This window comes from Sparus aurata, chromosome 24, assembly GCF_900880675.1.
Source record: "Sparus aurata chromosome 24, fSpaAur1.1, whole genome shotgun sequence".
NCBI classification, from domain to species: domain Eukaryota; kingdom Metazoa; phylum Chordata; class Actinopteri; order Spariformes; family Sparidae; genus Sparus; species Sparus aurata.
This window is the reverse complement of record NC_044210.1, coordinates 5,953,204-5,966,777: the sequence shown is the minus strand read 5'-3', so window position 1 is coordinate 5,966,777 and position 13,574 is coordinate 5,953,204. Positions and strand designations below refer to the sequence as shown.

The 13,574-nt window shown below is 45.8% G+C and overlaps 1 protein-coding gene across 5 annotated transcripts in view; it reads left to right on the top strand.

The window, feature by feature from the left end:
* The window catches only part of LOC115577314 (histone demethylase UTY-like), a 34,594-nt gene that overhangs the window by 15,482 nt on the left and 5,538 nt on the right, over positions 1 to 13,574 (top strand). For 2 of the 5 annotated variants that reach the window (XM_030410325.1, XM_030410326.1), the window contains exons 8-21: positions 56 to 90; positions 918 to 1,011; positions 1,373 to 1,499; positions 2,155 to 2,253; positions 2,525 to 2,744; positions 4,985 to 5,122; positions 7,473 to 7,604; positions 7,716 to 7,787; positions 7,870 to 7,977; positions 9,348 to 9,725; positions 10,200 to 11,137; positions 11,961 to 12,090; positions 12,264 to 12,369; positions 12,463 to 12,668. In XM_030410325.1, coding sequence (XP_030266185.1) covers positions 56 to 90; positions 918 to 1,011; positions 1,373 to 1,499; positions 2,155 to 2,253; positions 2,525 to 2,744; positions 4,985 to 5,122; positions 7,473 to 7,604; positions 7,716 to 7,787; positions 7,870 to 7,977; positions 9,348 to 9,725; positions 10,200 to 11,137; positions 11,961 to 12,090; positions 12,264 to 12,369; positions 12,463 to 12,668 — 2,783 coding nt within the window. The remainder of the gene's footprint in view (positions 1 to 55; positions 91 to 917; positions 1,012 to 1,372; positions 1,500 to 2,154; positions 2,254 to 2,524; positions 2,745 to 4,984; positions 5,123 to 7,472; positions 7,605 to 7,715; positions 7,788 to 7,869; positions 7,978 to 9,347; positions 9,726 to 10,199; positions 11,138 to 11,960; positions 12,091 to 12,263; positions 12,370 to 12,462; positions 12,669 to 13,574) is intronic. The other 3 variants (XM_030410327.1, XM_030410329.1, XM_030410328.1) reach the window with 2 other exon arrangements.

Sequence of the window (13,574 nt, the reverse complement as noted above, 5' to 3'; positions counted from 1 at the left end):
CTTAAATGTTAAATAACCTTTACCTAACATGTTTCCTTTTCTCTCCCATTTACAGTTCAGTTCCACATTGCTCATTTGTATGAGATTCAGGTAAGTGCTCGCTCTTTTGTTAAGCCTGTGCTTCAGTTAGTGCCCAAGGACACGAGACAGTTGTTTGGCTTCTGTCATTTGTAACTGTGAGCATAAGCGCGGCAGGTTCATTTAACGTCCAAGGTAATGCGACAGCTCGCAGCCCAGCTTCCACTGTGAGATCATCAGAATGCCGGGGATAGCCCTGTTTTTGTCTATTTTGAACCAGGTGCTGACAAATTTTGAGGAGGGAGCGGGGCGCGCGAGTGGGTGGCATGCGGGAGGGGATAGGAGATTACTCTCGGCCGATCGACGGGGTTGCCACGGAAACAAGAAAGTCTGTCTCCCCCTCTTTTGTATGCTGGTGGTCTCTCTCTCTTTATGTCGGTTTCAGTAGAGAAGTACAGTAGCTCTCGCCAGCTCTGGGAGAAGCGGCGCTTTGCGACTAATGCGTTCCTTTTTTTTGTGCTGTGTCAGAAGACAACGCTGCAGTGGAAGTCTCAGGTCTCTTAGGCTTAGGTTGTGTGCTGCCATTGAGCAGCAAATCTTTGGATGCAAAAGTGTGATTAAAATTAAGAGAGAGGGCCCACAAGATTATTACTTTTCTACTCCTGTTTTGTTATTCTGCACATTGGAGAGATGGAAAGGGAAACAAAATAAATGACCCGGCGAAAGTTTTGGATTCAAAAAACAAATCTTGTAAGAAAGATGCTGTAAAGAGATCGCCCTGTTCTAATTTGTGTTCTGTTCTCTCCTCTCCTCTCGCTACCCCCCCACCATTATCCTCTCCCACTGCTTTCTTTGACCCTCTTTTGTCCCTCACTGCCCCTTCCTCTCCTCGTGTCCAGAAGAGATACCGGGCTGCCAAGGAGGCCTACGAGAGCCTCCTGCAGACGGAGGATCTTCCTGCACAGGTGAAGGCCACTACCCTGCAGCAGCTAGGTAAGAGAATGCCCACATCAAGTTGAGTAATGCAGAATTTGGGTAGAGAAAGCATAAAAATGTAATCAATAGAACTGGATCTGTTGTGAGTGAATTCAGTACTATACCCTATCTCTGCAGTTATTATAGAACCATGTTAAACAATCTGAAATGTTTTGAAGGAACTTCCTTTTTCTGTGAAACTGATTAAAAAAACCCTCCCCTCAGTTTCTCTTCTGGTTCAACAAAAATCTCATCGCAAAAACATCACTACTTGTCATGTAGTTCCACGGCTGTTAACTGCGCTTGAAAAAAAAAAAGCTGACTTCGAGAGATCAGCTCAGTAGAAAAACAGAAGATTGATTGATTTGACGTTTCCCAGGCTGGATGCATCACACAGTGGAACAGCTCGGGGACAGAGCCAGCAGGGACAGCTATGCCATCCAGTGTCTGCAGAAATCTCTGGAGGCCGACCCAAACTCTGGACAGTCCTGGTACTTCCTTGGCAGGTACGTTCCACACACACACACACACACACGACAGCAGATCATGGTGTATTAAAGTTTTAGTAGACATGATGTATTTCTTTTTATGAAAAAAAAGAGAGGTTTTGAGTTAAACAATAAATACCAATGTCCTGAGACAACCTGCTGGTATCAGGATTAATCAAGGCCTCTTGTCATTGATCAGGAGAAGCTTTATAACCCTTGATTGATTCTTATTCCTCTGAGTATGCCTGCTGTCTAGCATTGTTCTCGGTCAAACACTGGCTCTATGTCTTAAAACGCAATACTTTGGTGTGCTTTTAATGGATGAATAACATCCATTTATTGTGGTTGTTATCACATCTTTCCAACCCTAATTTTAGTTTGAGCCATTTTTATATGACGAGGTAGAATATAGAACCTTATATTTAGTTGATTATAGTACAAACTCGTACAAAGATATTTAATGTTCAAACCCATAATCTTTATTGTTTTTTGTAAATATGCCTCCAACACAAAAAGTGAGAACCACAACTTTTTGGAAGCGAGGTTGTACAGCCCAGATATTTACATCGCATGCTGTCTGAGCTTTATGTATTAGTTACTTGACACACGTTGTTTGTTTTAAATGTTTTTTTCACGTCTGTAGCACAACCCTGACTGTTTGTGTCTTCTGCAGGTGCTACTCTAGTATTGGGAAGGTCCAGGACGCATTCATCTCTTATCGGCAGTCCATAGACAAATCAGAGGCCAGTGCGGATACCTGGTGCTCCATAGGGTAAGGGTCCGTTTGTTCAGGGGAGGTTGAAGCATGAATGCCCCGTTTAGACATCTAAAGGCTTCTGTGGGGAGTGAACAATAACCTTTTTGCTTTCTATTTGCCAAATCTATCCTTAGTGAAACACAAATGAGGTGAAACACTCTCATTTCTCCTGTCGGTCCTCATCATCGCTTTCTCCACATTTTCAACCCTGAACCATACGCGTCCTTCCCCCCCTCTCTGCTTACCTTTGTCTCTGCCCCGTTACTCCCCCTCCCCTCCTCCTCAGGGTGTTGTACCAGCAGCAGAACCAGCCCATGGACGCTCTGCAGGCCTACATCTGCGCCGTGCAGCTGGACCACAGCCACGCCGCCGCCTGGATGGATCTGGGCACGCTGTACGAGTCGTGCAACCAGCCGCAAGACGCCATCAAGTGCTACATCAACGCCACACGCAGCAAAGGCTGCACCAACATCCCGGCGCTTGCCCACCGCATCAAATGCCTGCAGGTGGGTGGAGAAAGGAATTTAAAGCAGCCTCAGTTCGATTATCCGATACATGAAGAAAAGGAAACGATATACACGCATTTAAAGATGGGGTGCACCTGCATATTAAGGGCATTCAGCCTGCATCATAGCTTTCCTGTTATATTTCGGACAGAGGTGTTGAGAGAATTGCGTTGTTGGATCTCAATACTGCCCTGCTTGAAACACTTACTGACACGCTGTCATATCATTAATTGAATTTTTTGAACTGCTATATTCTGTGCACTCGGTAGGTAGTGCATTTTTCAATCGGGCTTATCTCACAGAGGGCCTCTCCACACAACAAACAAAGGTTTTTAAAAAAAAAAAACATAGCAGGATTCATATAGCAAGGGCTCATTACAGAAAAATCTCCTAACTGATCGTCCCATCTTACGTCAGGTTTCAAAGATGGGAGAATTCCTGTCTTTCTTTTACAGAAGCAGTTCCTAACATTGTGGCTGTGTAACTCAGACCTCGTCTCTTATTTCAGCTTAAGAAATCATAACTAGAACGGTTAACCCAATTCTTAAACCTGCACCCGTCCTGTCATGCCTGTATCTGTGTTTGGACTGTACATTAGACTGCCTGTATCCATCGAGGCTTAATGGCTGTCTTACATCAGTTGTCACTGGCTCGCTAGCTTGCTATAATTGACAAGAAATGATGGCTGTTGTCTGTTATCTTTAATGCACGTCGAAAGAGACGAGGATATACACACATAAGTACACATTGGGCAACATTTTAAGCTAATCGGCTGACATCAGTGTGAGCTCCTCCTTCTTCCAACAGTTGCAATTTGAGTAGCCGTTCAATCATGATATTTCAGTGTTTATTTGGAACCCTATACACATCGAAGAACCAAGATGCTCCTATGTTTTGGTAATTGTATAAAATTTAGGACAGGGTCTCTTTCATCCTGACTTGAGATTCATAATTTGTTAAGTTCTTTTAGTCAGGATGGTTCTGCAATAGCAGACTTTTAAATGTTATCCTAAACTGAGATAAGGCAGGATTTCAGACTTAGGAAGTTTCTGTAATGAGACCCCATACACAGATCTATCCAGAAATGCCTTTTATCAGTTTAGGACATCCCTTAATGAAAACTGCCGTCTGCTGCCGATTCATTCATGCTGCTCTCGTGCTCACTCACTTTTAACCAGTTTTCACCAAAAGCGATTTGGTGCGCGCATGGTGGGCAAGGGGACAAGCAGCGAGCGTCACAGAACGCAGACCCGAGTAACAACACTGACACCAAATTGACCAATAGCTGAAATTCCCTCCCGCTAGCGTAGGGAGCAGACGATGGGATTTTTCACTGTTTCCTCTCCACTACCATCTTCACCCTCTCCTGCCTCTACTGTTCTTTGTCAGCATCCCTGTGCCGCTACAACTGTGCCGAATAAGTACTGTATCTTATTCCACAGGGATGTGACTAGTGTCCTGTCAGACACAAAGGAAAACTTTCAAACTCAAGAGGGCCTGAAAATTCTGATCTCATTTTAATTCTGCCCAGCTTCACACCCTCCCGTTCTCTCAGGAAACTAACTCATGACCGATAGGTAGTTAGTCCTCACTGGAACCTTTATCAGCTGTTGCGTATACTCTCCAACATGATATAAAGGAAACAGGAAAAATAAAGTAGGTCAGCATCCTTTAGGATTGATTCCTTATTTAAGGATTTACCTTTTTCACACCGATTGATTCATGTCGACGCTAATGCTAGCCGGCTCAAAGTCGCCCTGCCGTAGATCTAGCAACCAGGGGTTCCAACAATCCCCATATCTCATGTGTTGATTTATTCATCTATATTTTTGTCCAAGCAGTGTCATTTTTCCTTTACATATGCATGAAGGAATGTCACATTTCCACCAGTTATGTCAGCATAAATTCATGGCATTAAGACAAGCTCAGCGGCTTGTTTTAATGGAATTGTGACTGTGTTTTGGATTCCTGTCGCCGAGTGTCATTCGAGTAGTGTTAACCTCCTTGTGTGGTCGATGCTGTACATGACTATTAGCCAGCCAAGACACAAGGTTGCATATCAGTCTCCAACTTAGCTTCAGTTGTGTTATAATCTCTACTTATCTACCATTGCTAATCATTTCCTTGTTTTGAGGTCATCGTTTTTTTTTTTTTTTATTTATTCAACAACAGCAACAACAACAAAAGCCTTGTGTTTTATTATTTTTTTTGTTTTTTCACGTCGTTTTCCATTCCCCTAGGCTCAGTTGAGTAACCCCCAGCTCAGTAGCCTACAGAGTAAAAGTAAAATGCTCCCTCTTATTGAGGAGGCATGGAGTCTACCAATCCCAGCTGAGCTAACCTCCAGGCAGGGAGGCCTGAGCAGTGCACCACAGCAGGTGAGAGACCAGATAGAGCAACTTACACCCCCCGCCTCCCTCCCTCCCTCCCTCCCTCTCCCCCTCCTTCCCCCCCTTTGACTGAGTGCACACTCAGATTGCACATCAGGCACTCAAACACACGACGCACACACAGACCAGGCCAACAACTTGCGCATGCACTGTCGTCCCTACAGATGGGTAACACTTGAGCTCAGCGCCGCCTTTCCACACTGCGTCCGTGCATGTGAACGCAGATGTCTAAAAGAAGCCAGCAAAAGCACAAAGGGCTCCCAAGGAATCTCATTCATTCACTCCACCGCAACACGAATGCGGTCTCGCTCGGATTGGGAAAACCTCGACTTTAATTGCGAGCGCACCGTTTCTGCACAAATTGAATAACAAGTCGTGCATCAAACTCTCATTTCACATGTTAATAATGGCTGCTTTATGGCATCTGCGTTGAGCGAGGAGGATTCCGGCCAAGTGTTACCCACTCCTGCACTTCCCCTTCTCTTCTCCACAGCACCGTAGTCACTCGGCTTCACCCATCACGCTCGGCTCAAGAGAACCAAAAATCAGCCAAGCGCTTCTGAAGGCTTTTCCCCCATTCAATTTCTCCTTCAATTAATGCTTTCTTTAATCAAATTTCTCGAGGACTTTACTCCCTCACAGTTAATTGAATCCAGTTTTTAGGTGGCCTGCACCACACCACTGTTTGCTCTTAATCTGCTTTGGTTTTGATTGAGAGAGATTGCCCTTCTGAAAGGATTAAAACTCTCTAATTCTAAGTGGCTGTGTTTTTATAATTCTCACACTCATTGATGTTTTGGCCCCCTTTTGGCTTTTGGCCCGGGCCCAGTGTGATCGGTGAGGTCGTGCTGCCGTAGAGTTTATACCCAGGCTTCCCATTGGCTCCGTCCATCTTCCTCCCCCCTTCAGTAGTTGACCTTAGATGTCCCGCAGCTGCTCACAAAAGCCCCAACGCCCCCTAGTGTTTCATTGCCACCTCACTCATTCATGCCCATCAATGCAGTAGATGTGAGTAGCGTTCATGTTTGTGTGTGTGATCAATGTCGTGTTACTGAATTTATAACATTTGGAACCTGTTGATTTATTGGCTTTGACTTGGTGAGGGTCAATTCACTGTAAGACCCGTTCCAGTGTGAATTTGAAACGGGGAGCGTTTTGGATGGACGGTTTTCAATGGGTCAGATGTGACTTCATGTCTTTTAAGCCGATACATCGTGAAAAAATAAACAAAATACAAGAGGAAAAACTAATATGATATAGCATTTTATTTGTGCACTTTTTGTTCAACATGTACAAATGAAATGGAAAATGTTTACTTGAAATACTAAAATCGTGACTTTTGACTCTGAGTTTTGGCGCGTGTTCATACAAAGACTTCAGCCGTTTGGATTTTAACCGTTATGTTTTCAAGTTGAACCACGTTTATAGCAAAATTATTATTCATATAGTAATGGTATTCAAAGTTAAACGATCCTGTCTCATTTGTTTGTGGTCGATTAAACACACAAGACGTGGTGAATTAAACAAAGTGACAATACTCGAAGTGTAGTGAACGATCACTGGAGGCGTATGAGAATTTAGATTTTTAAGGCAACATGCAACAAAAAGCAAACAAACGCGACTCCTGTTTTAAAATAAAGTGCGGTTTTGTTAAGCTTAATTTCGTGGCAGTCACATCTGGCTCATAGGCGTCCTCCCAGGTAAGGGTAACGCTGACGGTGTGTGTGTGTGGAATTGCGCTGTGACCTTTTTGCTTCAACGGTCCAGTTATGCTATTGTGCCCTTAAAACGGCTGCAAAGTGCAATAAGGAACACCTTGAATTGCTGCAAAGACAAAGTCATTCTGACATGTTGAGGGCTTCAGGGTTTGATGGAAAAGCAGTTAGTGTGTTGAGTGTTTCGCCAGAATTCCTTTTAAGCAGGAGAACTGCCCCGGGGCTGCCGTTGCCCTATGAAGTAACACCTTCAGATACGCAGGAGTGTTTTTGCTCTCCATGTCCTGCTTGTTTGTTTAAGCGCCAACACACGATCACAATATTGCTCTCCTTTTCTCTCTCTCCTTTATTCTCCATCCCTTGCTTTGCTTTGCCCTTTGACCTCTTCCTCTTGCTGCAATTTTCTCCCCCAAAAACATGCCCGACCGCGTCTTGCCACGCTCCCTCCATTTTATTTTTCGTTCTCCATTTGCCACTTATTTCCCAACGCTTGCTTCACTTTTTTTCTTTCTACCTTCCCTGACCCTGTGTTTTGTCCATCCATTTGCGTTCTTTTCCGCCTTACGTTTCTTTTGCTTATCTCTCTGCCTGCGCTCCCCGCCACCCCTCCCTTCCCCTTCCAGGCTTGTAAGCCCAATCACAGTGCAGAGGGCGGAGGCTCGGGTCAGTCTCTGCCTCCTCACGTGGGCTCACTGGGCCAAGCCGAGGACCAGTCCTGCCCAGCCAAGAGGAAGAGGGCCTCCAGCCCTTCCAAGGTAAAGTGACAGTGACGGCACCAGTGAGAGTCATGCATTTTATCCTGTACTGTGTACTCTTTTACACCTTACATGTTGGGCATATTTTCAATGTTCATATTGTGTTTTTAGGGCGATTCATGGGCCAGTAACTCAGCACAGCAGCCAGTTCCCAACTGGTACCTCTCCCCGCAGAAACTACAGGTTTGTAATATTTCCGATCTCATGTTGTATCTTATTTATAATCTACACTTTTTACGTGAACTGTGCTGTCTTTCATCTCCAGGTGCTGGAACAGTTGCGGAGTAACCGGGCCAGCCTGAAGCCCCCACAGCTTCAGATGTTGGGGCAGCTGGAGGCTCAGCTCGCCATGATGCAGCAGCACCAGCACCAGGTAACAAAAACCTAGACTGTTTTAAACACATAACACACTTTAGACTTGGATTTACTTTAAGGATCAACAGGACATTCGGCATTGTGTTAATCTTGGATCAATTTGATATTAAAATACTATCCTGAGCTTTGTCTTGGTTTTGATCCTTCGCTATATTGGTACTTTAACCCTGTGAGGTCGATGAACGCACTGGCGCGTCCAAATCATGTGGCAAATTTAAGATGACGTAGCAACAAGACGCAGCCTCAGTGAGTCTCCGTTCCGACTAATGTGTTGGTGCGGCCTTCAAACTTTATACCAGTTTTTACATTGGGTAGATGGGCCATGTAAAACCTGACTTAAATAATGTACGCCACGCTTTGTTGCGAATATCACCATCACGTTTGCTGCGCGTTTGGTGCAGGAAGAAACGGTAAAAAACAGGCTTTTCTCACAAAAGTGTTTGTTGGTTCAAACCAAGCGCACTCACTGATTAAGTTGTGATGAATCGGCATGTTGTTGATAACTACTGCCATCCTCATAGATGAAGCACGTGTGCACACAACATTAGTAAAGGTCCACTGGGTGTGGTTCATTGAAAGTGGATTATTATGATTTGTCCAAGAATAGGAACTGGACTTCATAATCTTTCAGTAAATATCATTAAACGGGGTTACATTCTTGCTGTCTGCTTTCCGGTGCCACAGTAATACAGCACTATTGAGAAGTGTTCAAGGGTTGCAGCGTTATACTGATTTGAAGGTATAATGTGGTCCCAGGACACAACATTCTGAATTAATTTTATAAAACATTTGTTCAACCAAAAAAAAATGAATTAAATCAATTATTTGGAATAATAATAATGATGGTGATGCTAATTTTATTAAGAGAAATAGTAAGGATAATAATACTGATGCCATCAAACTGATAATTTCCGAGATGGTCATTGTGTCACATTCAAGCCTCTATTTAAAATGTGGTCCGTGAGCTAATTATTCACAGTGTTATAACAGAAGGTAATCTTGATCAGTTTTCAAACTTGGCCCTGATTTGGGGAAAATGGTGCCTGGGATGTCCTTGAAAAGTCCTTTCTAATTTGATCTTTAACAAGATGAAGTAATCCTGTAGAATAGATAAAAACTTGCTGATCCGATGAGTGTGTAAATACCATAGTAGTTCAGACCAGTACTGTCCTGGTGTGTTTTGGCATGTGCAGATGTTAGACCGGTGTAGTGTGCAATGTATTACAATATAAGTTTCAACATTGACAGTTGAGAATGTTAATGTCACTACGTGTGTTTGACTGACTGACCCCATTCTTCCAGCCAGGTTTAAGCAAACACAATAAATTACTACATTCCAAACTGAGCTGTTGTCTTTTTCATTGACAGATGAGACAGAATGCCTCAGGAGGTCAGGTGCGCCTCTCCCTGCCCAATGGCCCCACCACCAACTCCCTCCCCTCCCCAAACCCCAGCCTCCACCCCACCCGGCCCCACCTTGGACCCCATCGGCTCCTCTGCCCGCCTCAGCCGCTGGCCAACGGGCCCATGGGCCCTGGGCCACACGGACACTCAGACTCCCTCCCCGTGGGTAGTAACAGTAGTAGTAATAATCAGTCAGGGCCCACGGCCACAGGACCCAACGGAGACGTGCCTTATCTGCAAGCTGCCGGCAGCGGCGACGCAGCACTGCTACCTCACACCTGCACAAGCACGCAAACACAGGACACCACGCCGCGCCAGGCCCTGCACCTAAACTCCTCTCAGGTTAGGCCTCACTTGCTGTTTTGTCTTTTATACATGCAGGTCTTCTCCCTTTGGCAAGTCCACTGCTGCTCAGATAAGATATGAGTGTAAATCTGTTTTATCCTACTGACCCACTTGGCTCTGTTGTAAAAAACTGTCAAAAACCATTGAGAAAATCCATGAAGTGGTTTCATGAAACAAGCTGTGAAATCCCTCCCATGAGACACGTGTGAATTGAAAGTGTGCAGGACTTCATGTTTTGGCTCAGCACCAGACATTGCTGATGTGCACAGGAATGTAACGCATGTAAACATAGAAAAGGGTTGTTTGCTCACAACTCATTGAATGCTCCTGTTTAAGTTACAGCATCTAAATCCACACAAGGATCATCAACAGGTATAAACCTGGCACAATGTTGTGAACACGTTTGAATACTACTCAGCCCACCAGTCCTCTCTCTGTCACTGTATAACAGCTGCTCTCTTCTTCCATCAGGGGCTTCAGAAGGGGTCTGTTCCACATGCGACGGGCTCCAGTACTGAGGGGACCCTCTCTCACCCCCAGACACCCAACTCCATCGCCCCCGTTCACCCCAACAATCAGGTTGGACATTCCACTAACGCCCCATCGCCACGGCAGCAGGCTCACAACCATCTCCCATCCCCACCCTCCCTGCCCCCCTCCTCTACCTCAGGTGGAGCAGCACCTGGTGCGTCCGCTACCAAAGATAGCAACACCGCAGCCGCCCTCGCCACGGCAGCCGCCGCCCTCGGCAACGGGGGCTCTGAGAGCAAGATGCCGTCGCCGTTGCCATCAGCTGATGGCAAAACGCCGCAGGCAGATGGCTTAGCCAATCACGTACACTCTGGGGATGGTGGCAAGGCGGCAGAGGGTGGCGAGAAGCAGAGCCTTAGCGCAGACAATCCTAGACTATCTGCCCTGCTGGCAGGGGGGAAGGGCCCCGAGGAGGGCGAGGGACCATCAGAAGGGACTACGTCCACAGCATCCGCCACACCCGAGTCCCACAAGAAAGTCAACAACATCCACCCGGCCGCCCTGCCCTCCACCCCCCACGCACAGGGCAGCTCAGCTGCCTCGTCACCCATCTCTGCCATGTCCACCGCCACACCCTCGCCCAAATCCTCAGAACACACCCAAACAGGCGCCCATAGTCCCGCTGCCACCGCCACCACCACCACAACAACCAACAACAACACCACCACCACAACCACCACAACCACTGCACCTGCTGTGAACGGTAACGGCAAAGGAGGTATCTCTGAGGACTCTCAAAGCCCACTAAAGGCTGAGCCGCCCACCGTCACCAGTCTTAAAGCTACGCCCCCACACGGACACAGCTCCTCCTCGTCGTCATCGTCGTCATCTTCAATATCCATCTACCCGAGCTCCACAGACGTGCTGAAGGCCTGCAGGTGAGAGTGGAGTCCTGCAGATGCGGACGAGCTCAGCTTTATTCATCCTAGCGAGAATGATGGTCTTGCGATTATGTTATGATGTTGACAGAAGCGCAGATGAATCAGTCCAACCATAGCAAAGTATTATGTTCATAACAACTACACCTGACTCCAACTATATCCAAGCAACAAGTACGTCTTTTTATAATGAATAGAAGGCATGTGTGCACTGAGTGATATATTTTTAGAATGTTACTAGGTATGAGGTTGAGTTTAGTTGTTTTTCGTCGCCTTATTTTGTGTAAGTTTTTGATTGTTTCACAGACGGTTAGCGGGGCCCGTGTGAGCCTGGCCTGAAAGGCTTCAAGCTGTCCTCCAGAATTTACTGGTGTTTTGTCATCACTTATCTGAAAGTTGACAGGCTTCTGCTGTATAAATCAAATGGTGCAATGGAGAGAGGGATGAGCTGAACTGTGTGGTTACTTTTGAAGATGTCTCCTCCCAGTGGAATTGCAGCGAAACTACAGAACCAGAGGCAAATAATTATGTAACTGTAAACAACACCGATGGCTACTGGGCAGCCTTGTTGCCATGCAGATATTATCTAGTATTATTCAGCTGAATAGATCCATCCATTCGGTTGCACTTCTTTTTATCAAATGGAAACGGATTTGATGGGGAAGGAGGTGACATCACACCTTGCAAATGCGTTTGATTATTCATTTAAATGGACTGTTAAAGGAGCGCTGAGAGACGTACACGATCTGAAGCAGAACAGCAAGTGTGATTGTGCCTCAGTCTGCTGTCCACTAAAGACATTTTCTGCGTCACGTATGTGCAGGAACCTGGGGAGGAACGGTCTCTCCAACAGCAGCATCCTCCTCGATAAGTGCCCCCCGCCCCGGCTGCCCCCTCCACCCTCACCAGCCCTGCCCAAAGACAAGTTGAACCCTCCTACACCCAGCATCTACGTGAGTATTGCCCAGAGGGACTGAGAGCTGAAGACATCTTTTTAAAGTGTCTGGCAGCAGTCTGTTCAGAAATAGGTCAGGCCCTTTTTTACCTGAACAGTCTTGTTCATACAGAGTGTTATGTAACACTGTGACTACCTGCTTTTTAACTTCCTATTTCCTGTCTGGAGCAGCTAGAGAACAAGAGGGATGCTTTCTTCCCCCCACTGCACCAGTTCTGCACAAACCCCTCCAACCCTGTCACTGTCATCAGAGGACTGGCTGGAGCACTCAAACTGGGTAATTTCTTTTTTTTTTTTTTAAATATGTGTTTTTCCTCATCATCAGTGTTTTATTCAGTTGTCTCACTCTCTGGTGTCCGTTTCCCTGCAGACTTGGGCCTGTTCTCCACTAAGACGTTGGTAGAGGCCAACCCGGAGCACCTGGTGGAGGTCTGGACTCAGCTCTCTCAGCCCGCCGATGAGAACTGGGACCCGACGGGCATCAAGAAGATGTGGCGCTGCGAAAGCGCCCGCGCCCACACCACCATCGCCAAATATGCCCAGTATCAGGCTGCTTCCTTCCAGGAGTCCCTACGGGTCAGTTCCGCTTCATCTATGTCTTCTGGAATTCTGTCATTCTCCACGTTGTAGTTTGTTTCGCGCCCCTCTTGGAACTTAGACTTCCTCTTCCTTTCCCTACCAGTCTATCTGTCACAGAGCAGCGTCCTCTCTTATGTAAAGTATTTAAAAGTTCCTGTTGAGTGCCAAGTTTTTGCTTGAATGCTCAAATTCTGCTCCACATCGGGATCGAATGTGTCAAACCTTCAGTCGTATCTCTACAATCATTTGCAAAAAGGTCAAATAATCATCTCCATGCAAGTGATTTATTTTATCAGGTCCCATCATTGTGCGCACTCCCTGCCATTCCTGCCTCATGTTGTTCTTCTTCATCTTCCTTCTGTTCTTCGCCTAATTTCCCTCTGCACAACTCTTAACCTGCCTGTCATCACCCTGCTGAAAGGCTTCCTCCTACTCAGCGCTGCTTTCAATTCTCCATTTATCCACCGTTAATCATTCGGAAAAAATCTCGACGAGCTGCAACAATTAATCCATTAGTTGTCAACTATTAAATGAGCTGGCAGCTATTTGGATAATGAATCAGTTTTAGTAACTCTTTAACAAAGATTCCAGCTTCTAAAATGCAGATGTTTTCTAGCAGTGATTTTCATTTTTCACCATTTTCTAGACCACACATCATCCACTAGATCATCCACTTTTCTTTAGGGCCAATGTCGTATCGACGAAAAGTAAAGCGTATAAAGTCAGTGACCACAGCGTTGAGCTGTCCCTGTAGTGAAACTTAGTTGTACCAAAAAAATGCTAGTAACGATACTGCTCTGCTTAGCTGTGGGATTGTGCTCTCCTGTAGTTGGAAGTCATGTTGGAGCAGAAAACAATCATCAGTGCCTATGCGCCATCAGATTACATCTGTGATTCGATGTA